At 41.7% G+C, this 26,527-nt stretch overlaps 1 protein-coding gene across 2 annotated transcripts in view; it reads right to left on the bottom strand.

The window, feature by feature from the left end:
* The window catches only part of SMURF2 (SMAD specific E3 ubiquitin protein ligase 2), a 58,154-nt gene that overhangs the window by 4,671 nt on the left and 26,956 nt on the right, over positions 1-26,527 (bottom strand). For both annotated transcript variants that reach the window (XM_051797657.1, XM_051797656.1), the window contains exons 3-17: positions 25,909-26,017; positions 19,901-20,034; positions 19,675-19,740; positions 16,240-16,324; positions 14,884-14,967; positions 13,197-13,399; positions 12,892-12,976; positions 10,685-10,843; positions 6,535-6,745; positions 4,696-4,799; positions 3,670-3,784; positions 3,089-3,267; positions 2,449-2,586; positions 2,101-2,221; positions 563-764 (exon numbers count right to left, since the gene is read on the bottom strand). In XM_051797657.1, coding sequence (XP_051653617.1) covers positions 563-764; positions 2,101-2,221; positions 2,449-2,586; positions 3,089-3,267; positions 3,670-3,784; positions 4,696-4,799; positions 6,535-6,745; positions 10,685-10,843; positions 12,892-12,976; positions 13,197-13,399; positions 14,884-14,967; positions 16,240-16,324; positions 19,675-19,740; positions 19,901-20,034; positions 25,909-26,017 — 1,995 coding nt within the window. The remainder of the gene's footprint in view (positions 1-562; positions 765-2,100; positions 2,222-2,448; positions 2,587-3,088; positions 3,268-3,669; positions 3,785-4,695; positions 4,800-6,534; positions 6,746-10,684; positions 10,844-12,891; positions 12,977-13,196; positions 13,400-14,883; positions 14,968-16,239; positions 16,325-19,674; positions 19,741-19,900; positions 20,035-25,908; positions 26,018-26,527) is intronic.

Below are 26,527 nucleotides of genomic sequence, written 5' to 3'. Positions count from 1 at the left end.
TCTGCTAAAGAAGACTGCAGCACAGCAATCCTTCACACTTGGTGTGCACTGGAGATGCCACAAAGGACAGGAGAGGTTACAAATGCCCCAACCTGAGCAGAACAGGAATCCTGGCCCGAGCAGACAGACATTAAAAATACAATTCACAGGGTCTGTGTTTCTCATGGGGACTCTGCTGTTAAATAAGAGTCTGAGCTTGTGCTGTGTGACTGCATTTCAGCCTAAAAGAAGACTGGTGGTATTATCTGGTCTGTTAGAAGCAGGAGGTGTTATCTGGTCCCAGAGCTGTGCAGGTGATGAGGGCTTGTAGAAGTCAGGAATTAAAAACCAGGCTTGTGGAACAACCCCAAGGAGAACCCCTGTAAGATCTCAGCTGCTCAGAACTCCTGCCAGAGAAGGAAGTGCAGAACTGAAACAAAAGAGCCATTTACACCTGAATAACAAGGTAACAGAAAGACACCCAAAAAAGGACTGACTGTGATTGTAATCAGACCGTTAAAATCGCTCTGAAAAAGCGCCGTTGCAGCCCCCCAGCCCCGTTTGCAGCCGTGCCCGGTGTTACCTTGCAGTGCCTTGAAGCCCTGCAGGGGCACTCGGGAGGAGCCGGTCACGAACTGGAGCAGCCTCGCCCTCCTCTCCTCGTCGAAGAGCTCCACAGCTTTCCAGAACCATTTCACGATGTTGCTGTCTGGGGTACAGTGTTTTAACCTGGTATTTGCCTTCCAGTCATTAACATCAATTTTTCCCAGTCCGCAAATGATGAGCTGTAAATTTTAAAAGAGAATTATTAAGAGTATTTCACCACTGATCAGTATAAAAATGGGTTGGGAGGCAGCCAAATGATGAAGAACTGATTGGAAAAAGCTGGCAGATTTTATACCAAAGGCAAACCTCTCACTCATCTTAAGCAATGCAGAAATATAACTTTTTTGTTTTTTTTTTTTTTTTTTTTTAATTTTACCTTTGTACATAAACTATTTTTGAAACTGCCTCAATTCAAATTAAAAAAAACCCAAACAGCCCAAACAGCCATTTCAAGCTTAAACAGAAGTGCCTTGGCCTGTCAGTTTAATAACAGAAGCACAGATTCTACCCCTGAATGAAAATGCAGGAATAATTCATATTTGAACTCAGTATTTCTTTCTGAGTGTAGCTCAGGGTGTAGTTTGGCTGGTGCCACTCTGGATCCCCAAAGGAATCTTGTTCCTGTGATACCACACACATGACACAGATCAGCCTTTCCTGACAGAGCCTTCAGTGCTCCTGGAGATCCACAATGGATCAGGTTAAACTCAGCAGGGATGTGATTATAATTCTGAAGACATTTGCTTGTGACTAAGGACATTGGCCCTTCCCCTTTCTTATTCTGCAGCTGCAAAATGATTCTGGGTTAGGGGCATGGTTGGCTCTCTGCTGGGAATGAGAATATTTGGGATAAAGGAGGAGCAATCACCGACATCCAGGAACAGAAGCACAAGTGAATAATTTACCTGTGGCCACTTTACATGGCAAAACCCTCAGCTCCACAGTTGGCAGACTGTAATGAGATTCCAGTTTAAAGCAAGCTTGGGATCTGTGGATTTGCCTTCAAAGGATATTGTTTAGATGCCAATCCTGATGTTTTGAAGCACATTTGTCTGTGACAGCACCTTTCCTTCTGCTGGATTTACAGGGCCAAACCTCAGCTCTGCCAACCCCCCATGTGCCTGGCAGCAGTGAGGGCAGTGCAGGAAGGGCTGGGAGCGAGTGCTGGGAGGGGGGAGGCAGGGACAGACTGTTTTCCTGGCAGCACTGAATTAAATATCCCAAAACTGCACCGTGAGAACTCTGCACCAGAACTCCGCTGCAGCAGCAGAGTCTGAACAACCCGAGGTCACTGCAGGGACCTGCACCTTCAGGAACACCCCACAGCTCTCAGGGAAGGACACACAGCCTCAGTGGCTGCCTGACCTGGTCACCCTTACACTGCCCCTGTTCCCTGTGGGAGCACACCTGGAGCCCCAGGAGCACTGGGATCACAGCTCTGGGTTCCTCAGGCTCCAAGTGCCTCAGGCTCTCACTTGTTACATTTGACGACACAAGACAACATCGTGCACTGACCTCCAACTCCTTCTCATCAAATGTCTTCAGCAGATGTTGTGGGATTACTTCATTAAATCCCTTCTGGAGCGCCAGGAACTGAGCTTCAATTCCTCGTAAAAACCTCCAGTTCACATAAAGTCTGTGAAAAAGTGCAAATTGGGTCGGGGGAAGATGTTTCACATCCAATAAACCTGCAACTTATCCAGCCCCAAAAAACCTGGCCTCGCTGACAGGATCACACACTCCAGCACTGCCCAACCCCTCAGGAAAAACCAACACCACCACCTATTACTGCAACAAGTAAAATTCCTCCCCACCGCAGGAAATATAAAAAAAAACCAAACCAGGAGAAAGCCCCTGCTGTACCTGACATATTCCTTTTTGTTCTCCTCTGTGACGGGGATGCTCTTCCCGTTGGGTTTGAGCTCGTGCTGGATGATCTCCCCGTAGGCGTTGTGCTCCACACAGAACGTGTGGTCCAGCACTCCCGTGATGTCGTTCTCACTGGGGGGAAGGAACGAGCACAGGACTGAGTGAACACACGTCCTGCAAATGTATCACAGCCATAATCCACCTGACAGAAGCACAACCTCATTTTTCAATGGCATTTCAAAGCACTGCATGGAAGCAAAAGGGGAATGTGCTGTTTTCGTGTCTTGTATTTTAAAACCGTTATCAGAGTTTCAATGTTATATTTTAATAACATGTTATTCAGTGTTATATTTTAATAACATGTTACTGTTAATAAAATATAACATTTTATAATGGTAAAATTAATAATAGGCAACATTAATAAATTAAAATTTATCAACTCTCCTCCTGCCCCCCGAATTTGAATGCCTTGATCATTTTTGTCCTTAAAGAAGCTGAATTGTGCAAGACAGATATTTCTTAAGTCTGCCTGAGCAAGATATTAAAACACACTTCATTTCCACTGGATTTAAGACCATGATCACATAACTGAGAAAGCATTCCAACATCCTGAGGGTCACTACAGAGTACATACAGTATCCAGACTAAGCTGTTGTGAAGATCAGGATCAACCAATTCCATGTCATCCAAAGTGATTGGCTTCCCAAGCAACTGCTTGTAGAAAGGCAAGGTGAAGCCCCCGTCGATGTAGTGCCCGTGGAACACAGCCATGCCCATGATCCGGCCCACGAAGTGGAAATAGGACAAGTGCTCCTGGAAGGGACAGGAGGGACAAAGTCAGACCTCCAGCTGATGGTTGCTGAGCAGGAGAGAAAATTTCAATACAAAGAAAAGAAAAAAAAAATAACCAACTCCAAACCCAACCCAGAGCGTTTGGTTTTGTTTTCACACACATCCTGCTCCCAGTCCAGAAGTCAGACCAGCAAGAATCAAAACAGACTTCATTTCTCCCAAAGGAAACATAAATCGACATCTTACGGAAAATTAAGAACAGATTTGAGAAGTGTCTTTGATCACTACTGAATTATCATGTAATTGCACAAATCCAGTGTCCAGCAACACCAGTGTCAGAATTTGGCTCCTGAGCCTGGAAGCCTCTGCAGATGTGTTTAATTCAGTCCCAAAGCCCTCAGCCCAGGACAGGCCCCGCCGTACCGGGTTGACGGCGGAGTCGGGGTTGATTTGCAGGGTATAAATATCATCTCGGGAATACTGGAAGAGCCCATAATATGGATTCAACATCTCATGGGACAACAGGTAGAGCCACTCCCTGGAGAAAAGAAAACAATTTATTGGTACTTTGTAGACAAATGCATTCCTACACTGAGAATCTCTGCAACAGAGTCTGACTCTTTTCATCTTAAACATAAATGTGCAGGAAGTTATCTCTGAACACGCTGAGATTAGGCTGAAATCAGAATTATTTTTACTGGCTCAGTAACCACACAGCACCTGACAGCTGATGGATTTGCCAGCTTTCCAAGATTTTTCTCCAGGTTACTTATTTCCAAGAGTTTCCGACTGTGATTCTCCTTCATCCATTACACACCAAGACAAGACACCACGTATTCACTTGACCATATTACACAGATTTTTAGAATCAAACCCTTTAATATAAACCACCTTTAGGTAATGAATATATTTAGTTCAAGTTTTAGTTACATAATCACAAATCAATAAATAATGGTCTGAGAATTGGGAATGTCACTTTTTATAAGTGAAAAGTAACCTCAGACTATTGACAGACTATCACCCACCAACTGCTGGTTTTTAACATCTTGCTTCAAACTGCAGCGATGATTTGCAAGAAAACCTATTTTTTGGTTAAATTTGTTCCACAAACCTGAACATTTAGTGGTATAAATTCTCAGGCACCCAAACTTTACTAACCAAAGACAGTAATTTCAACAGATACCAAAACCTGTGTCACAGATGTCTGATGTGATCTGTAACTTGTGTTTTGATTTATTTCCAATAAATCAGTGCTTTTTTGATGCAGTTTTTCTTTTAAAAGACTATCTAAAGCTATATATTCCTTTGAAATACAATCTGTTGCAGAAATAAATATAAATAAGGATAATGTCAAAGAACCAGGGCTGACACCAGGCTGGTTTAGGGTTCAAAGCACAGGGGTTGTCAGAGGGGTTGGGGTGCAGGGAAGAGACAGAGGAGTGACTTTACCTGGCAACTCCTCCATAATCAAGGCCTTCCTCCCCACGGAATTTGATCATTAATCGTTTCCACAGGTCTTTTGGCCTCATCTTCATGACTTGCCTGTAGGACTCCTGTAAACACACAACACTTCCTTTCATTAAACTGCTCCTTACAGGCTGGAAGCTACTGCTGTGTATTGGAAGTGAAGGGAGTCTCAGGATCAGTCTGAAAGGGATACTGTTAAAGGGGACACTATTTTCCTAAATACCAACCAGTTTCTCAAATCACAGGCTGTTACTTCATTTTCTAAAAATGTGATAACATTGGACAGTGTAATTTTCAAATAAAACAGAGAGATGAGAAGATCCACCCCCTGTTCAGTATCCAGAGGTGAACAGTGGGCAGAACATTCCCTCTCTCATTCTCATGGAACTCATAAAAAAATTAAAATCTGTGTCAGTAAACTCCTTTTGTTTTGCATAAAGGCTTGTAATTTTTGCAGTCTGAAAAGTAACAGAGGAGCTTCTCCTCTGGGCATAACACACGTGCCAACCATCAGGAAGCACCTTAAGAACAGCAATGCCATCCCAGTAAATACACAGTTACTCCTCTATCAGTAAGAGCTCACCAAGAAAACACAGAAACAAAGCTGAAAGGCAGAACAAATGCTCATTTTTAAAAAGGAATTAAACAATAAAAAAAGCTGAGTTCTTATATATATCCAGTATCAGCTCCAACCTCTGGCTCTGCAGGACAGGAGAGGCAGGTGGGTGTGCTGGGACCCAACACATTGGACTGAACAAGAACACAAAATTCCCAGTGCTGCCCCCTTCCCTCCCTTGCTTTTTCAGTTGCTTATGAACTGGTCTGACTGTCTCCAAAGGGAAGACCAACACAAATCCTTCTTGGCTGTGAAAAACTGTGACAACACAGAGGGGTGATCAAGTCTGTGGGTGGGGTAAAAATGCAACAGGGATGGGTGGGATGGGTGAAAGTTCTCAAAAGGACAAACTGTTCTCCAGGAAAGGCCAATGAATTATAACTGTGTTTAATCAAGACAACAGAATGATTCTGCTGAATAATGCCCCAAACCCAGAATGCAGATATCCCACAGTGGGCACCTCTGGCCATTCAGATGCCCATACAGTTCATATAACTGGTCTGATTCTGGAAAAAACAACAAAAAGGAAAAAAAAATCAACTAGAATTGAGATTGATACTAAGTAATCCAAAGGCTGAAGAGGAATCCTATTAAACAGTAATTTTACCTCAGTTACCATATATCACAGAGCACTAATAACTGTTTGGTGCTCAATTTGTAACATCCCCTCTGGAACAGACATACATCCAAGGAAGAAGTGAGGCAGGATCTTCAGACCCATGAAGTGCCTGAACTCCTTCCTCAGTCCCTGCCACAGGCCCTACATCTCCAGCCACAGAGAAAGCACCCCATGGTTTTCTTCTTCTCCATAGGGTAAATACATACTTTGTAGACCAATGCATTCCTACACTGAGAATCTCTGCAATGGAGTCTCATTTTTTTAATCTTAAACACAAGTGTGAAGGAAGTTATCTCTGAACATGCTGAGATAAGGCTGAAATCAGAGTAGTTTTTTACTGGCTCAGTAACCACACACAGCACCTGACAGCTGACAGATTTCCCAGATTTCCAAGATTTTTCTCCAGGTTCCTTATATAATCTTAAATTTACTTTAATTACACAACCCACATCCCCTAGAAATGCTTCCTCTTTCATAAAATTCCAGCTTCAACTGCAGCCTTCGAGATTCCACTCCAGCGAACGCTACGAACGACCCTCCTGCCCTTCCCTCAGCGGTAAGAAAGGGGCCAAAACCCTCCAGTTACCTCAAAAATCTCCTCCCTGGAGACCTCGATGCGACAGTGCCCAGCCTGGGGCTGCTGCTGGGACAGCTCCTGCCTCAGGATCTTCAGCTTCTGCACCAGGTCCCGCTTGTAGCGCGGCACCGTCAGGCACTCGGCCTCGTCCGGGAGCTGGCACAGGGACACCACCTGCTGCTGCTGCTGGTGCTGCTGGTCCTTCAGCTGGTTCTGCCGGCTGCAAACACACACACACTGGCTGCACACACTCAGTTCATGCCCCTCTCCTCTCAGAGGGCAAGCTTTGTATCTGAACACTTTCAATTTACTGCGATTGTTACGGTGATTGCACTAAAAACGTCCGCCCAGGCCAGTAAAGGATCAATTCAGAGAGATTTTATCCTGACTGAAGACGTGTAGTTCTGTCTTTCTTGGCAAGTATCTGTTGTTTTTAGGGCTTGTTATTTCTCTTAGTGCTACTCTGCAAAGTATGTAAAAGGTTACAGCCCAGACAATAAGGTATTATCCATACAATTTTACTACTGAGCTGCTGACACCGAATTTCTCAGATACCATTTCCATATTTCCTTTGCGTGTTTTCCCTCCCTCCATTTTAAAATTCAGGGATCTGCCAAACACTCTGCCTCTAATCTCCAGTCAATACCATAGTCTGTTTTACATGGCTTGTCTGGAAAAGAGTAAGCTTACAAAAAGATGTTTGTACTGGCAGCTTGGCAAGGACCTTGTCCCTTGTACCTGGCCTAGTCTGGACCACAGGAATGTGGGAGTTCACATGGAACTAATTGGCACAGATAAACAAGTATTTTTACTAGCAATTCGAAGAGATTTTGTAAATCTGTCTTCTTACTAGGAAAAGTAAATGGATCATGTTGCAGAGATGTGCTCTCTGTGTCTTGCACACAGTGAGTGGATATTTTTACAGTTTTTAGTATGGCATTCATAAACAACACAGGATAAAAACTCTATTCTCCTTAAACCACGAGAAGAATATCTCTGTGTGGAGCACATTAGAATATCCTAAATTTACTGCATAAATAAGAAATGCTACAATTCAGAATGCTCTCCAGTGGAACTTTTTTTTTTTCAACAGAGACTAAAAAATATTAGAGGGAATCAAACAGTTTGAATATATTTTATAATTTCAGCCTACTGTCTGTTTTGAAACAAGGTTTAGCTGAAAACTCTCCTGGCCAACCAAAATTCACCTCCATCTTAGCAATAATAACACCTCTTTAATCCTGGGCTCTCAGGAGGGAACAATACACTGAAATCCTACTTTGTTACCATGTCCTGGGATGCAGAACTTCCAAAGTCAGCTCAGTGTTGTTATTTTCAGTGTTCTGTTTGCCTCTGGTGTTGTTTCTTTACATAAGGCTACCTCAACTTTATTTGCAAGCTGAACACATTGGTCTTAACAATGAACTACACTTATTTTAAATTTTATTTCCTGAAAAACCAAGTCATTACAATAATTTAGAGACACACACTTGCTGTGGTTCCAGACTGTGGCTCTGTGTCATTTGTGCATGGCAATGTTCACTTGGAATTAGGTTTAAATATGAATCTCATTTAAACTGTATTTACTTGATAGACAAATTAAAGCCAAATCTTTATTCTCTGTTCTGAACTTTCTAATTCCATAGGGAGGAATATGGGAAAATATTCCTTGGATGTGGCTACCAGAGAAGGTCATATTTCTATCCTAAAGTGAGCATCATCCCTGCTGCCTTTAAGAGTAAAAAGACACAGTCCCCCAAGTACAAAGCCAGTCAGTCTTAAAGGAAATCTAATCTCTGAAATGAGCATAAATTTAGGATTTATGGATCAAATTAAACCATTATGTTTCTCCTCCTAGTACTTCCCAAAATAAGGAAATACAAGGAGGAGAAAAATAAAATGCCATCCTCCATATTAGACTACAAATAATCAGTGCAGTATTAGCTAAACAATCTGCAGTGCTTAAAGTCATTAAACCTCATTTCTCAGTTTGTTTGCACAGCTGAATGACTTTGCTTGATTCCATACAGTGCTTTAAGGATACAACTAAATACTTTTCAGGTGCCACAACTATCAAAATCTATCACAAACTCTCTCGGTCCATATTTTAAAACAGAACTGGTAAAACAGAACAAGTTTGATTGTTTTCATAACTTACAATGTCATCCCTGGAGGAACAAAGGGCTTTACTCAGCTCAGTAGAAAAGTCGGTATCACTGAGGGTAAACTTTTCCTCATGCCTTTGAACCTAAAACACCATCCCACCCAAGTACTACATTAGTTCTTAAAAAATTTACAAAATGTCAGGCCCAAGGCAAATTCCTTTTGTTGTTGTTGTTTTTTTTTTTTTTTAAAGAACAAACAAGGAGGTGGGTTTAAGGCAGGGGAAGCTTTCACATATCCTGTTTGGTGCAATAAAAGAATAAACACCCGAGATGATTTATCAGGCAGCAACTTTGCTGATGACAACGATGGGTGAGTTTCTGAAATCCTCCTCTAATGAAAGACAGATGGACAAATGAAAAGACTTCAGCACACTGCAGGAGCACTTAAAGTTTAAATAAATGCAAAATGGTTCTGTGAGTCTGGAAATCAGAAGTCAAATTGGATTTTCCAGATGACAAAGGCAGCTCTGTGTCTGTCCTCCACAATCCAGGTACAACTGGCCACTGTGACCCTTCTGCCATTTCCCAATGAACCTGCCTGTAAGTTTGTCAAAGACAGCCCAGCTGGCTGAATTTTCTACAGTTTAAGAAGAGCACTGCTGTAGCTAAGAGGGTCTGAAGATTTCTTCAAGTAAAATATCTAAATCTGAATTGATTTAAGGAACTTTTCTACGTTTCAAACATGAACATGCTCCTCCAGTGGTAAGTTTTTTTCAAGATAATGTTCATTTCAAACCACCAGTCCGGATTAAGCTTAAATTAGTAGTGATTTCTTTGTTTTCAATTAAAAACAATTGCCAGAGTGGCTGGATGATGGAAGCTTACTGAAGTCCTGTAACATAAACATATATAACCACTGATTTCTCTAAACAAAAATATGTATTTGTCAATATTTAGACTCTTCTCCCTCTTGGGGTGGGAAGTCCAAGTGTATATTGGGCAAAGGCCAGACAGCTTTTGTGTAATGCATAAAGGACATGTTGACTCCTGGATATTACTTTCCATTCCTCGGTTTTGTCTTTTCAGTGCCTGTTGCCATTATTCTTTCCTTCGGCTTTTCTTGCCAATGATTCACTTCCTTAAAGGACTATTCCTCCTACTTACTCCTTGCCCAGGGCTTTCCCTGTAACCAGCTCTTCATTGTTTCTTCCACTTAACACCCACTCAACACTTTACAGGTGTTTCCCAGGAGTATTAAAAGGTGTCAGCAGGAGAAACAAAAGAGTCAAAACTCCCAAATAGCTTGGCCAAGCCGATAGCCACGTCTGGGCAAAAAGAAAAGAGAAGTGTTTGTTTCTTTTTGGTTTCCATTTTTAGTAGAAAATCCCCACTGTGTAACGAGTGCCGAGGGAATAAAACAAGAGCCAGAATTCTTTTTGAGTTTCCCCTTCTCTTTTGAAAACTGAGATATGAAAACGTGATATCGAACCACTAAGGCAGAAAAAATGCAGTGCCTATTCTATTTTATTCTTTTCGTTAAAAAACCGATTTAAATTGTTGGGGTTTTATTTTGAGAGCATCTCAACTAGGCCTGCTCTGAATCTGAAGGGAGGAGCTGAATTATTCCTCCTTTATTCCAGGAGGATGGTTGGGCAGTTGTGCACCAAGTCATCGGTATTTCACACCACCGGCTCACATGCAACTTCATATTTTAAAACAAGTTCTCCACAACTGAAATAGAATGAAGAATAAAGAAAACAAAGTGTCCCGCTTGCTGTTAGGAAAAAAAGAAATCCACAGGCCAATGTTTCCAACGGGACTTGCTTCCCTCCCCCTCTGCATCACACCAGCCACATTCCTGCCTGAATGCTCCTTGAGATTTGTTTTCAAGAGCAACCAAACTGGTCTTTGCTGTGGAAGAACACTCCTTAAATCGCCCGGAACGGCAGAATGAATCCTGATATAAACCCAGCACCCCTGAGAGTCACCTTCTTCTCTCCATTGCACTCAACACGTGCAGAGACTTTAGACTGAGTTTAAGACCTGAGACTCACTTTAAGACCAAGTGCAGGTTCGCAGAGAGCCGCGGGTCTGTGAACTGCGTCGTCCTGTTGTTATGGTCAACAAAATAAACTCTGCCTGTGGCTGTATTTCGGATCTCCCATCCAGGAGGCAGTGGACCAAGCTCCTCACAATTGATGTTGCTAAGATCCCTGTGAAAACAAATATAAAATGAAAAATACCTCAGCAATTGGCCTCCGAGCCAAACAAGCGTAAATGTAACAGAACAATTCCATGAAGTCTGAGAAAATGTATTGTTTCAGAAACTTGAGCTGTTCAGCTGGAATCTCTACTCCCAAGGTGCAAGCCCACCACAGCAAAAACACACACCCCAGAACACATGCCGTGGGGAAAAAAGTCCTTATCAAATAACCCTCATTTTTACAAACCAACTTCAGCTGTTAAATTAATACAGGCTTCAAACAAAAATAAAGACCATTGCCATATTTGTCAAAATGGAATTGCAGTTCTGCACCAGTTCTGACAAGAAAGCATTTTTAAAACAACATTAGTCACGTAAGGAACTGTGAATCACACTTTATAATAAACTCCTACAAAACAAAACTATATTTCTGTAGAGTTACAGTTTCCATGAAGAATTACACATGGGATGGGTCTCTATGGCACTGGCAATTTTGCCCCCAGACCCCAAGTGCTGGTGGGAAGCAAACAGCTCTCTAACAAAGTATTTCAAATCAAGTATTATCTGAACAGTGACTCAGCTCTGCCCCAAGCAATGCAGAGGTGGCTCAGTAGGTCTCAAGAAAAATTCTGCTGAAATTAGAAAGACGCAGATTCATTCCAGAGCTTCACTGAAAATAAATACTGGTCTCCAAAAATGTCCACTCACTGATTATTCATGGACATAATTCACACCTCAGATCCCTCACACTGTCCAGGGCAGCTCTTTCTAAAGGTTCAGCTCTCCCAGTGTCCTGGGAGTTGAGGGAGGAAACAGCCAAGGGACAGAATGGCTAAAAAGGTGCCACCTGCAGGGATTCCAGAGACTGGAAAGTCACTAATGGAAACATTAGCTCTGGGACTGAACTCCTGCTGCTATTCCCCATAAACACACTGCTGCTGGACCACAGGGCTCATTTTTGTTGACTACATGACTGTGGCTATTAGCATAAAAATACAATATTCCCCAGAAATGACATCAATTCCACCCTCATGCAAACAGCCAAATTTTGTTCTCAGACACGCTCACGCAGTTTGTGCTGCCACACCTCAGGGCAGAGCTAACTTAGGCTGCACACAGAACTATCACACCCCAGACTTAAGGATTACTCTTCAAATATTTTTTTCCAGCGCCTGGTTTTGGATAATACACAAGCCATGGGCTTCCTAAGGCACAACTGCAGCCTCAGGTCTGCAGGTAACACATCAAAGCAAGGGATAGTCTCCTAACACAGAAACAGGAACAAAAGACTAATTCCAAACACAATGAAGTTGTGGCCATGAGGCATTTCATCCTTCCTGGGACACCCATTTCCATGGGAAGGAACATCAGCAATTGTCAAAGTTACTGCAGTTCTCACAGATGCCAGCACTGGCTGCCAGTTTTAAACCACACACATCTCACACCACCATCCACAGGCTTTAAGAGCCAAGTGTTTTCAACAGGATTTCTTGGTTATATAAAGAACAATCAGAAGCTATCAATAATTTCCATTATTATCCTTTCAAACATGAGAAATAATCCCATGCACAGTAATGACCAATGTGTACATGTGTATCATGTAAATAAGGACATTAAATAAAAAAGACTTCATATTTATCTTCTCCCAAGTGTTGAAAGAGCTGCAACAGGAATAGCAGTTTGACTGTTCCAATCCAACCCAGTTTTCACTGAAGTACCTCAATAAAACTTCTTTTGGAAGTGTTCAGATTCTACCTATTGTTTCATTATTTTGCAGAGTATTAAAATCTGGACTTGGCTCTAATTCACATGCAATATCTAGAATCAGTGAACTATACCTGTTTTCAAAACACCACTGTAATTTCTTTCTTCATTTTCCATCTTTCATTAAAATAACAACTTGAAGAACCAAGGAAGAGACATTAATTGATTTTGATGAATGACTTGTTAAAATGACATATTAAGGGCCAAGAATCAGAAATATAATATTAGACAGAGGAGAGCAGTGCTTAAATGATTTTTATGTGAAACCTTAAGGGTACTTCTATCATTTCTTACCTGGGTACTCTTGGATCGTGCCACGTGCTGACACCAGTCTGAGTATGCAGAAAATAGACCTGACCTTGCTGAGTTGTCCTTTGTTCTGTGAAGTCAAGCCAAATTAATAAATGTAAGAACAAAAATACAACATGAAAACTAATGAATTAATCAATGCAAGAACAAAAACATGCAGTATGAAAGCTCACAAAGACCAATTTCCCTAAACTGAGGAATCAAAAGGATCTCGCGTATGAGGAGAAGACTCGTCCCATTTTCCCAGTTTCTGGAGACCCCCCCACATTAAAGAATTCTGATTTTCATACCATATCCTTCAGGTAGATCAGGAGGAGTGTGCAAGTGTGTCCTGCTCATGTAGTTCCTGTGCCTCTGGGACCGGACCCTCCTCTCAGCCAGCCGAGGGTCCGCCGCCTGCCCGCAGGTCGCGCCGTTGGTGCCCGTGATCGGAGTGTTCTCGTCCACAAAGCAGCTCAGGGGCCTGCCCGGGCTGGAGTACTCGGATGCTGGCCTGGGGAAAAGGGGAACATTGCACCCTGACTGGATGTGGGCCACGGGACAAACCTGGTGGCAGCTTCACCTCAAGGCTCTGGGGAAAGCTCTGCGGGAGCCGCTGCCTCGCCGAGCAGGACACCTGGACTGGAGCAAAGCTGCTGTTCTGGGCTCACCAGAGCAATCACTGAGAATCACAGAATGTGCTGAGCTGCAAGGACCCACAAAGACCATCCAGTCCAACTCCTGGCCCTGCACAGGCCCATCCCCAGGAGTCACACCCTGTGTCCCAGAGGTTCATTCAAACCCTCCTGGAGCTCTGGCACCTCGGTGCTGTGCCCACTGCCCTGGGGAGCCTGGTCAGTGCCCAAACAACTCTGGGGGAAGAACCTTTTCCTGAGATCCAACCTGACCCTGCCCTGACACAGCTCCAGGCCATTCCCTGGGGTCCTGTCCCTGTCCCCACACAGCAGAGCTCAGGGCCTGCCCCTCCTCTTCCCTCACAAGGAAGCTGCAACTGCAACGAGGTCTCCCCTCAATCTCCTCTTCACCCCCAAACTTTCTCACCTTGCCTTTATATGCCTCAGGAAGTGACCAGGCCTTGTTATTCCTTCTAGTTTTTAAGGAAGGTTATTAGAAGAGGATGCTGAAAAAGGGCTAAGCAAGAGAAAAAGCTGTTGCTCTTGAGAGCTCGACTGCAAGAGGGAACATTGAACTGTGTGATTTCATCTCTCAGTGCTGCTCCCAAAAGGATTTAAAATGGGTTAAAGGGGGATTGACAAGGTCACTTGAAATCCCCAAAACAAATTATACTTTTTACATTTGTTTCTCCACTGTTAATGTGTCTGGAGCTTAGAGCAGGTATTTTAACATACCAGGAAAAATAAAAATAGGTAAATTAAAAGGCTGTTCAATCCCTTCACTCCAAAAGTGCATGAGAGCTGGCAGTGTTAACAGTACAGATTATTTTAAGTCAAACATATCCATGCAGAGACCAGAGTAACACTGAGAATGGAAAAGAGACTGCAGGCAACAGAGAGTCTGCAGAAGAGTCTGAAAAATCTGCAATGACACTGCCTGCAATTCAGGTAACAGCAGAAGTGGTTTGAGGAACAGCTTCACAACACTGAGGAACAACACACATCTACAGTTATCAGAAAAGGTGACTGAAATGATTTTGAAACATGTTCTGTAACAATCAGCTCTACTAACTATTCTGGGTTACATGGTCATGGCATGGACAGAGGCAAATGTCTCACAGCTACTCATGATCTCATTTCTTCAAGAAAACCAAAATTAGAGGAGGAAAAAAAATCAACTCTGAATGATCTTGTGAGTTAAATATTAGGCAGACTGAAGGAGCAGGATGCTAAAGAAGGAAAGCACAACCTTGTGCAGAGTGACTTGGAGGAATGGCCAATACCCTTGCTAGAGCCACCTGGAATCACCAGTGCCCAGCAAGCAAAACTCATCCCAGCCTCAGTCTCCCAAAAAATCCCTCACCGTGTCGGTCGCTCCCACTGAGTTGTCCGTGTGATGTGATTTAAGTACTGGATCCTTCCAGAAGCAGTTCTCCGCTCCTCCCACCTGCAATCCAGGCACGGAGAGATAAGGCAATGAGTGGTATTTCCAGGAAACCAGGGCACAAAATGTTTCCAACACAAATGCCAGCTCAGGAAGACTTGCACCGTTATGAATCACGGTGGCTGAACAAGGTAACAGGAAACAACTGAAAGCTGAACTCAGAAATGATTTAACATATTCTTCCCTTGGAACCAGGCACATCATTAACAATATCACACCTTCATGTTCCATAACTGCTTGAGTTCTAATTAAATCCAAATAGCCACATAAAGAAACTTCTTGAAAACAGCATGTTTAATAATGCATTTAAGTTGTTTTGACCACTGACTCTAACAAGTGCTTTCACAGCATCTTCACGCACCACTTGCTTTCATTAAAAGGTCAGCTTCAAATAATGTGACTTTTTAATTATTATTAATTTTGCACTCCAAAACACATGAGACTGTACAGGAAGCTTTGCAGTCACACAATTAAGTGAGCAATATTTATGCAAGGAACATTTTGAAGTGAAGATTTAGAAGCATTTTCAAAAATGTTTTTGACTTATCTGGACTCCAAATTAACAAAAGAATGCTCAGATGCTAATTTGCATTTCAAAATTCATCATCTGAAAACTCCATTTCTCCTGTCTTTACCTGCCAAGAATCACATTTAGAAGGCCTGTGTTTGCTCTGAAGAAGTTGCTGACAGCACCAGAACCTAAACCAGAGCATTTTCCTGTGTTCTCAAAACTGTTTTAGGTGATAATGATGTCATTAACTCTCACAGGGACAAACCAGAACCCCAAACCCAGCCTTTGGCAGGTAAACACAGTGAGAACTCAGGCTGAGTGCAGACCTTTTCTAATCATGTTTTCTTCACTGTGATACCCATGGAATAAAATGTGATCCATGTTTATCACAGTGTATATATGATAAACAGAAGGCAGCCAGGCCCTGTGGTCACTTCCTCGCTAGAAAACTACTACATGGAGAAGTCAATTCTCTGCCTGTGATCTAACACTATATTAATTTATCAATTTTAAAACTTGAAAAACATGTTTTCTTAGCTGAGTGTGTCTTTCAATGCATTTATTCACACAAGCCACGTCCCTATTAACCGATAACTGTTCCGTGTGTCCCAGCTGGCTTAGCTCCTGCTCCTGAAAGCAAAACTGCAGAACTCTCAGGGCAAGAACAAAAGCAAAGTGATTTATTTGTACACTGACTTCTCCTTAGTGCAGCAGTGTGTTGGATGAGCTGTATTTGTGTTCACATCACAGTGATCTCTGCTTACCCATCTGGCAAATCATTGTCGAATAACCGACTGCAATCCACAACTTGTCCCCCTGTGCCTATTCGGTCCCTGGACTGGAGACTTACTATTAAGATAATAAAAGAATTATTAAAGATATGACATCTGAATGCAAATGACAGTTTACAGTTGAAAGAGAATCGGTACAACTCGGGAGGACTAAGCTGAGCCATGCTCTGGATGGTTTTTTTCCTTCTCACAAAAATCAAAGATGGTCACACAGAAACAGTGGAGAGAATTCCATGCATGAAAACATACATCTCACTTCCAAACAAAAGTCAGAATATTAAAAATGAAAGAATATGAATGCAAGTTAAGGCAGAAAAAGAAGTGAAATCTGAAGCTGTCATTAACTTTTCTCCATATGAGGTGGACTCTGACACCTGACTGGTGGCAGGAGAGGGTTCACCTCACGCACGGCTGGGACAGGGCCAGGAGAATGGCTAAAATAAGGAATTCTCTCTGGTTTTGACTCCTCCTTACGTATTTTGTGTGCCACATCCACGCAAACACAAGGACCAGGCAAAATGTAACTGCTAGAAGCACTGCATGTCTGGTTTATTATTTCTAACACCAGCGGTAAGAAGTCAAATGCAACCCACACAAAGCACCCTGAAAAGCCCTCACTGCCCTCAGCAAAACTGCTTCACTGGGGTTTTAATTTAATTTTTATTTTTTTTACATGATTCATTGTAATGGATATTTATGCCTGAAGCTTTTGTACTGCAATTATGAAAACAAAGATTTTTATTTTTTTTTAGGCTGCTTTTGTTCCCAATATCACAATTTGCAAGTGTCCAATCTGATAATTTATGACACTCGTGTTCCTGCAGGCTTGGGGTGGTTTTTTGATGTTTTGTTATGCCTTTAACAATAAAACAATTGCTTACAAAGCTCAATACGTGCTGTGGCCCACATTTCTTGAGGTGGCACTAATGTACCTCTGGACAACTGTCTTCAAGTCCTATTTATAAATGCAGTGAAATGACCTTACAGGCCTTAACCTGGATGCAACCAAACTTTGGTCAAGATCACAAAGTTTCAAAACTTTGGAGCAGAACTGGTAGCTTTTGCCTGAGTCTCCAAATTTTCAACAACAACATGTTTTGAAGCTTAGAATTCAAGAGACCAACCCAGGGAGCCCTGCAGTACCTGCTGCATTCCTAATCCAAATTAACTCTTAGTCTTCCATGTATACTAATATTACAAAATGGAGAAAAAGACAATTTAATTTCAACCAAATCAAAATTTTAGATGATGTATTTATTCTGCAAGAACCCCACACATTACAAGTTCACATGGTTGCATGTAGGCAAGCACTTGATTTGCAAGGTTATCATCTGCTGAATGTATTAATTACAGTATTGGTTTCAAATCTTGCACAGTCTCTTAATTTAAGACAGTTTATCCTTTGAAGAACTGAGAGTATTATTTACAACTTATTCTACCTTTTTACTTATTTTTAACCTAGATTTCTCCACCATCTAACAACTGCAGTGGAATTATCTAGTTTTACTCAGGCTCAATTCACCCATTCAACAAACTGCATTCATGAAGAAAGATTAAAATATAAGAAGATTAATAATGACAACTTAAATAAAACAAGACAGGAGTCCCTGGAATCTTACCAAGGATGCATTAAATTAAACCAGAGCCATGACTGAGCAAACCTGACCTTTCTGACGAGAACAGCAGGAAGCAGAACACACAGATTTGCTCTGGGTCTCTGCTGTAACCTGACAAGGTGCTTTTTCCTGGGTTCAGTGCTTGATTGAGCAGCTCCTGCTGCTCAGGGATTTCCTACAGAGCCAGTGCTGCTCTGGCCACACCACCTTCTGTGGGCACAGCAGGTTAAGCCAACCCATCAGTCCAGTCCATGCCCACACTGCTGACAGTTGTCTCTCCCCAGTTCTCTCTGAAGTCTCTTGGCCACTGCACACTGCAATGCATTTGCCCCAGGCTTCCCATCTGCTATCCCAGGAGCCTCGAGACCTTTCTGCTTTGGGGTGGGGCTTTTGGTTTGGTTTTTTTCTTTCCTTTAATGAATGCCAGCATTCCCAAGCGATGATGATCAGGATGTGTGTTCCATACTCTGGAGGGCAGCATGGGAGCACAGTCCCTGCTCTGTGGTGTGGGCAGAGGAGCTCCCTGCTCCCAGCACACCCTGGACCAGCTCTCCTGCCAGCTGGGCTCAGCCCCCTCTCAAAAGCAACCCCACAACCAAAACCTCACCCACCCACCCTGGCTGCTCAGGGGACCAGAACACTGGAGCAAACCCAAAAAGCAAACCAAACCCACAACAGAACACACCCTACAAAAGAGGCTGGTTTATCCTTTACTCTTCTGTGCAAGCTCACATGGAAAATTTAACACTCAAGAACAGCCTGAAGCATCAGCAGTGCACTGACAATTCCACATTTCTACCACCATTTCACCCTCCTGTGCCATCACACTCTTATCTTAGTGCTGTGCAAGCCCTGGCAGATCAGATGAGACAGATGGATAAAGCAACATAAAGAGGGAAAGTCAGAGGTATTATTCAATAGAGCACTCTGAGGAAAGCAAACAAACATGCTGAAGCCCCTGTTTGCTGGCTGATATTTCAATGTTTTTACCTGGCTGATGAAAGTGCTGCTTGGATATCATTTGAATTATGAATTGAACATAAAACTGAGCACGAAAATTCACTTTCCTTTGTCCCATGTCTGAACATTCTCATTAGCACCTTGCTTTATGAAAATAAAGACCTTTCTTATCCTGACCAAGTTACGTGGTCTGTTGGAAACACTGCCTTCACAAAACTGAGAATGCACCAGAATGTTTCTGAAGTTTTTTGTGGATACCTGTTTTCCAATTTGCCACCCTCTTTTTAATTCTCAAGTTATGAGTTCACAGAATGACAAAGCCCAGCTACTGAGGTTGGTGACAGACTTGTTAATAAGCCGTGAAAACACAAAATGAATTGACCAAGTCACCCCAGACAGCAATTCCCTCCTGTCACAGCAAGATGCTTCACCCTTTTCCAAGAAGCACAGATTTCTGAAGCTCTCAGTGGCCAAGGATTTTGCAGTCAGTTTTCCACAGGGAGTTCAGGCTCAAAATGTTACCATTCTTTACAGTGAAATTAAAAACTTTCAATAATTTTTTTATCATCTATGGTCTTATTTGCCCCAACACTTATTAAAATATTTTTGTTTTGGTTTTTATTTGTGTGTGTGGTTTGAGCATTTTGGTTTGGATTTTGTTTGTGCTTTTTTTTTTTAAAATTCTGTTCATACATACTTTCAGCCTGAGGTCCAAATGGCTCTGGCAGTGAACACAGAAGAATTCAATACAGAGAAGTGACATCTAGGAAGGGTTATTTCTACAGCTACTATTAAGCTCCAAGAGAATTAAAAGATAAAAACCTTTACTTACCTACTATCTGTCCTCTAACAGTATCGTTGTCATTTGGCCCAAGCTTGCACAGATCCAACCTCTGGTCTACAAAAGGAGGACACGAAATGTAAATTATACAATAAACCACCACCACAAACTACCAAACCAGCTGGAACACAAAATCCAGCAAAAACTGTCACTCTTCAAAAGTCTGTACATGCAAGTCTGGTCTGAAAGAGAAGAAACAAGTCTTCAGCTTACTTACAACCAGTGTCTTTAAGGCGGTTGATGGCGTTTGAAAGAAGCCTCACACAGCCCAGAAAACCAGCTCCTTGCTTTTTATGGATTTTCTTGTGATTCCACACACTGATTGTTATTGAATCCGACTTTCCAATGTACCTGAAAAACGTGGGAAAACAGCCCTGTGAATGGCACTCACTGAATACTTGGACAAGGCTTCAGAAATCACCTTTGGGGGGGGGGAATTATCAACCACTCCATTAAAAATGTCACACGGGGCAAGAGAGAGCAAGTCATCTGCAGGTAAGATGTACACTTCATACTTGGATGGAAGCATGTCTTATGAAGGAGCTCACTGGAATACAGACTGGTCTGAAAGCCTGACTCTGGGAGGAGGCATTCAGGTGGCCCAAAGTCTGTGAAATCTGGCTAAAACAGCAACACAGCAGGCTGAGGTTGGCCCTGACACAGCTCTCCAAGCAGCTACAAACATGCTCAGCCTCATGCCCCTGCTCAGCCCGACCCCAGGGGATGGAATGCTCGACCCCAGGGGATGGAATGCTCGTGGCAGCAGGGTCTGGGAGCAGTGGGAGCAGGGACAGCAGCTCAGCATCCTCCTGCAGCACTTCAGGGGCTGCTCTTCCAACCCCCAGGGAAGCACCACCCTCTGTCAGAGCCCTTCTGAGCAGCAGGAAAAACACAGGGCAAACCTGGGGCCACACCTGCAGCTCCCACAGCTCTGGGGGGCTGATTTACTGGGAGTAATGTATGCTTGTGACATACATCACATATTAGGACCATGCCAAAAGGTTTAGCTGACATGTGCCACATTTCCCCCTTGTCTCTGCTCACATGGGACTGACTCCTCACAGCATTCCCACGGCAAAACCTGGATCTGCATCCCACTGGCCTGGGAAAACCTGGACACTGCAGGCTGTTTTATTTGTGCTTTTCTTTTTTTGTTTGAAGCTTTGTTCTTCAGAGGCAATTACGTTTGTGAGCTAGTTTTTGTTTTCAAAACTTCCAGAGGACAATTTCAAAACACTCCAGATAAATCAGCAATTGCCAATACTGAATTATTACAGTTGTTTCAAGTTGAGGGAAATGAATTTGTAACTGTGCTTAGATCCCAAGAACTGCTTGTAGTTCTCCCTTCCCAGACCACAAATTCTGGCCTTAGTTTAGTTCCAAGTGCTTTTTTTTTGTTTGTTTTTAGATGAAAAGTGATCAAACTCACTCAACCCATGTCTAAATACATCTCCCCATTGACCATGGCTTTACTGGTTTGAAAGCATCTTAATGTTTTCAGAAAGACAGAAATGATACTGTCAAGGTTGGCAAACCAAATAATTGAACTAACTGTCATGGTTTAAAATTCCAGCTGTGATCAGGTTAACACTTCTCCCATTTTTCCTTTTCCAAAAAGCAGAACTTTGACAACTTCTTTTTCCCCCACCTGCAGAGACGGACCGACCCAAGGAGACAGAAAAGCCTGAAGGTTTCAAATAACCACTGCACATTTAAACAACAACAACAACAAAAACCCCCCAGCACCCAAACAAAACACAAGCTTCATATTAAAAAAAAAAACCCAAGTTTTTTGAATGGTAAACTGATTGTACAATATAGGTCAGATTTTTGGCCTCACAACCTTGACAATGCCAATTTTGCATAAAGAAACGAGATGAGGATGGGGGTTCACGTGCACAGTTGCAGTCTACAATGTTTTATGTACTTAAAATAAATTCTTATGAGAACAAATTAGGTGCACTTAAAAATAGAGACTTATCATCATGACCTGTCTTGAATTTTCCAGTTTTCCTTGTTGCTTTAAGAAAGTCAAAGGTAGATGGTTAAACACAATTTCATAACAGAGCAGTTTGAATAATACGTAGAACAGCTGAATACACAACACAGTTTCCAAGAATTCCTGTTTCAGGGTGAGGTTCCCATGGTTGGGATGCAGGGAATTGCCATCCACACCAAATAGGTGAGGACTCCATATCCTACTATAACCTACTCTGATTTTTGCATCCTAAAATTTGGCTAGTTCACATATTTAAAAGGAAATAAGCAACACAAGCTGTCTTTTCCAAATAAAAATGCTTTTATATATATATATATAGGAAGAAAGAAATAGTTAAGTAAATTCTAGTTGGCTTTATAGCAAAATAATCTACATTTCTGCATAATTTCAGGCATGAAAACCCATGGTTGCATTTAGAGAGTGACAGTAGGACAAGCTGACACTTCCAATTCATTTGGTGGATACGTTACATTTGTTTTACATCATCTGGCAATAAAGTTCCAACATAAAAGCCTCAGCTAGGAATTTTATTTTTGATTAAAAAAGAATGTTCCAAAAAATAAAAGTGCAACAAACCAAACCAGAAACAAAAACCACACCCCCCTGCTTTGTTGGATGACTCTCTCTTCCTCCTCATAATTAAAGTTTTTGGAGCTTATTTTTCTTTTTTTTTTGTCCTCTGTCCTATTAGCAATTTGTATTTCACAGCTTGAGTGCTTCAATAGAGATAACAGCATTAGTATTAATGAAGTGGAAACACAGACATTCAATTTCCATAGACATTTTCTTAACTTCCATACTTTCTGAATCTGTAAAATTAGGGCTTTGGATAAGAACTGCATGTTCAGAAATTTCAATTTCCCTACTCTTAGCACTTCCACTTCTAAAAAAAAAAAATTCAAGTACATGCCATACTGGAAACCTCTAAAATGTTTTAATAAAATTAAAAACACAGGGGCAATTGTTATTTTGCCTAAACAAGATTCTCTTTGCTGGAGAGATCAGGCTATCACTGAACAGAAGGGGAAGGAAGAGAAAAAGGGGATTTGTTCAGTTTCTGACCTGCTGGTTTAGGTAGTTTAGCTCTGAATGCAAGAAAGTCTGTAAACATGTTACACCTGGTTATTGCAAAGCTTTGAGGAAAGGCCTGAACACAGTAGGGAAAACACAAACAAGACTGAAAATAAGGAAAGGGAATACATCCAGGGCAAGCATGGTATTTTCCTGACATTAAACTACATCCAGACAGCAACTATTTGGCAATTTCTTTCTGGAAAGCCTCCCAGATTCCCCCCCTCCACACACACCCATCGAGGCTGGGGAATCCAAGCAACTAATCCAACCACTTCCTTTCACACCAAGATCTGAATTAAGAACCACGGCAGGCAAAAGCCAACCCTTTTTTTTCTCTTTACAACACTGCAGAAGTGTTTAAAAAAAATTTCTCATACAACAGAACACCTATTCTGCTGAATCAGGTTAGAGAGTCACAAAATTCCATGGGAATTAGCAACTTAGCTCAGACATTATTGCATAAATATATCCCAGCAGCTCCACCTGACTGTGCCATTTGCATCTGCCACCACATGACAGATGAGACTGTTAATTAGCAGCATGTTAACCTGCTAAAAATTCCAGGCTGGGGACACTTCAATGAGCCCAACACAGTGGCAGAGACTGGTGTTCCCATGCAATGCTGTGTTGTGAGGGAAAACATTAAGACATTTAAAATCCCTGTTATTTTCAAAGAATAAGAAGACTTAAGTCCTGTAGTCCCTGAGGTTTGTCGTCAGGTGCTTTGCAGTAGGATGGTTACTATCCCTTTTTTTCCCCCAAAATATAAAAGTTAATTATCTTAATATCTGGTGCAGATGGGAAGCTGAGACCTTACACTGGGTATATCACACTAAAAGTTACCTTAAGATAAAAGCCAGGCAGTGAGTTGTGGTACCAAAGAGATCTCAACTTTTACTGCTGTTTTAATTGGAATAACAGGCAAGACTATAGAAAGGGTTAAATGATTATGAAGAAAATTTGGAGAGGGAAAGCATTATTTTCAAATTACAAGGCCTGACATAACTTTTACTTTGGATTAGAAATGTTGGATATACTTCTGTCACCAGGGAATTCAAGTCAGAATCAAGCAAAGTAGTTTTCCCCTACCTGACAAGTAATTTATATTGGACATAATACACTGATTAAACAAAATCTAATTTTTAAGGGATGTTCTTCCCCAAACAAGAAAAAAAACCATCACCCACAAAAAATATTTCATGCAGGTCTAAATTCCTTCAATCCAGCAAGAGATGTCCCAAATCTGCCTGAGGAGAACATTCTGCCAGAAACCCCATTGCTATCTCTGCTTTTTATAATGCAATCAGTGTCTCACTTCAATGCTGAGACAACTACAGGATCCAGATACAACCATGGCTTGTTCTGTAAAACAACCCAAAAATACCTTCTGTTCATCCTTCCTTAAAAATCATAACCAGAGAGGAATTTTTTTCTAAAGCTTTTACCATTTTTTTCCATTCCTCTGGTTGCACATCAACATCCTCCCTCATTTCCCATGTCCTCTGCTCCTCAGTTTCTGCAGGAGGGAATCAAATCACTGGCCCATGGAGCACAGAGCATCCCTTACAACCCATCCCAGTCAAATCCACTGTCCCACACACTCCAAACCCCCAGACAGGACTGGCAGATCCTTGGGAAGACACAGGGAATCGCTGACATTCCCAACACAGAGTTCTGGAGCAGATTAACTCCAAACCATGCCCATCATTCCTTGGGCAGGAGTATCCCTTCCCAGCTGGACAAAGGTTACACAGGGATTTACCCTCAGCCACCTTGGCAGCACTTCCCACCTTTTATCCCTGTAAAGCTGGGCATTAATGCTCATTAATGGACCCACCTAACCAAAAACCAATCAAAGCCTCTGCTCCCATTTCAGGGCTTGTTCCTCAGCTCTGGACTGATCTTTGGAGAGGACATGGAAGGGCAGAGGTCTGAAATCTCTGTTCTATACCAATTAACATTTTGATAGGTTTAATAACATTAAAAAAAAAATCAAAATAACTTAGAATTTTTTAAATATAAAGATCCATTTCTTATACATGAACTTAAAAATTTGTTTTATATCCATTTTTCTAATGAATATGAATTACAGTCTCACATGCAGAACCTAAACCTGGACTGAGTTTGGATAATAAAACTATAATTCTATTATTTCACTAAACTGCCACGATATTTTGTTAAGCAGTAATGAAAATGTTCTGTATCCTGCACATTATGAACAATGACTTCACATATTTAGTCTTGGATATTCAGATAAAGAGTAGATCAAGATATGACTTTAAACCAGGCCTTCCACGTTCTGCTGAGAGATCTATCGAGTTGCTTTTCTTCACTTGGAAAAGGAGGGACAAGAAATTCTCTGTGCACAAATAATTGATCTGCTGCAGGTCTGGTGATGGTCAAAGCTCACATAAATATGTTCAAACAGTTTCTAATAATACAGGGTAGGGAATGGAGCCAGGGGAATAAAGTCAGAGATCAGAACAGGAGAATATAATGAATTAAACCAGTACACTTCTCTTCCTCATCTTCCACCCCAAGAAAAAAGATAAAGAATAAAAGACTAAAAGACAGGGAAAATAAAGCATCCACAAAGAGACCTACATAAAAATAAAAGCTTTAATAAGTTGTATTATACAGAATATTCTATGCTTTAGAAAGACAGAGGAAAACCAGGACATGTACATGCCATACTGATTATATTGCTCAAAAGCACCCAAAGGTGCTCAAGTGATGGTAACAACAACTCCTGGTGAGAAGAACATTTGGGACAGAAAATGATAGAAGAGGAAACTGATACACAGAGAAAAAGACACTGTAGCACCACAACAGACAAAAACAGCACCAAGAGAAGAGGGAAATATTGTCAATTATTTGCTTCATTTTACAGAAGTGTTAACATGAAAATATTACAATGAAATAACGCTGTGGTACACGTGAAGCACGCTGCAGAAATCACCACTAGGAAAACAAATGTAGGGTTCAGATTTCAAAATGAGAAAGTGGAATTTTGATACATATATTTTTCACTCCAACTAACAAACTCTGGGATCCTTCCCAGAGACACAGGACAGTTCTATGAACATCTGACAGTGCCTGGGTACTTTAGAGGATTTCACTTCAAACCTTTGGTTATCACTGTTACCACCTACAGGTCATAATGCTGATTCCATTTGGGATCAAGTGTATTCTTCACAGTATCTGTAGAATGGCATTGGCCAGATCCATCCACCACAACCTTGGCAAAGGGATCGGGAAGTCCTGAGGGGAGGAAAAGAAAAAAAAACCTGGCAAATGGCTCAGGATGCTTTGAAGACCTGTATCATTGTACAATTCAATTTTTAATCTCTTATTTCAAGTTGCCTTTTGTTAATAAATGAACACCATATTTAATGGATGGGAACAACATGACATATTAGGTACAGGGAATGGTAAATTAGCAGATTATTTCATTGATATGGACCAGTAAAAAGTTGTCTGAGTCAAACACATTGGGGAAAAAAAAATCTGAACATCTTAAATCTTCCTAATTCAGGGGTGAGTAAAATCTCAGTATACAAAGAAGTCAGCCAAAGGCAGAGAAAACAGATTTACATTCTTCCTGTGTTTAAGATTAATCACAGCTATGGTTTTGGCTGATATTGGTATCACAGAAAATTGCCTGTAACAGGTTATTGTTGCTTTTGAGGTGCACTTGGTTTCCTGCTAAGCTTTCTGCTTCATTGTCTGCCAGCTCTGCACTTCAGAAACACTGAACACAGGACCAGGTGA

The sequence above is a fragment of the Manacus candei genome, unplaced genomic scaffold (assembly GCF_025592945.1).
Source record: "Manacus candei isolate 608988 ecotype Guabito, Panama unplaced genomic scaffold, ASM2559294v1 h1tg000047l, whole genome shotgun sequence".
NCBI classification, from domain to species: domain Eukaryota; kingdom Metazoa; phylum Chordata; class Aves; order Passeriformes; family Pipridae; genus Manacus; species Manacus candei.
This window is presented reverse-complemented; position numbering and strand designations above follow the sequence as displayed.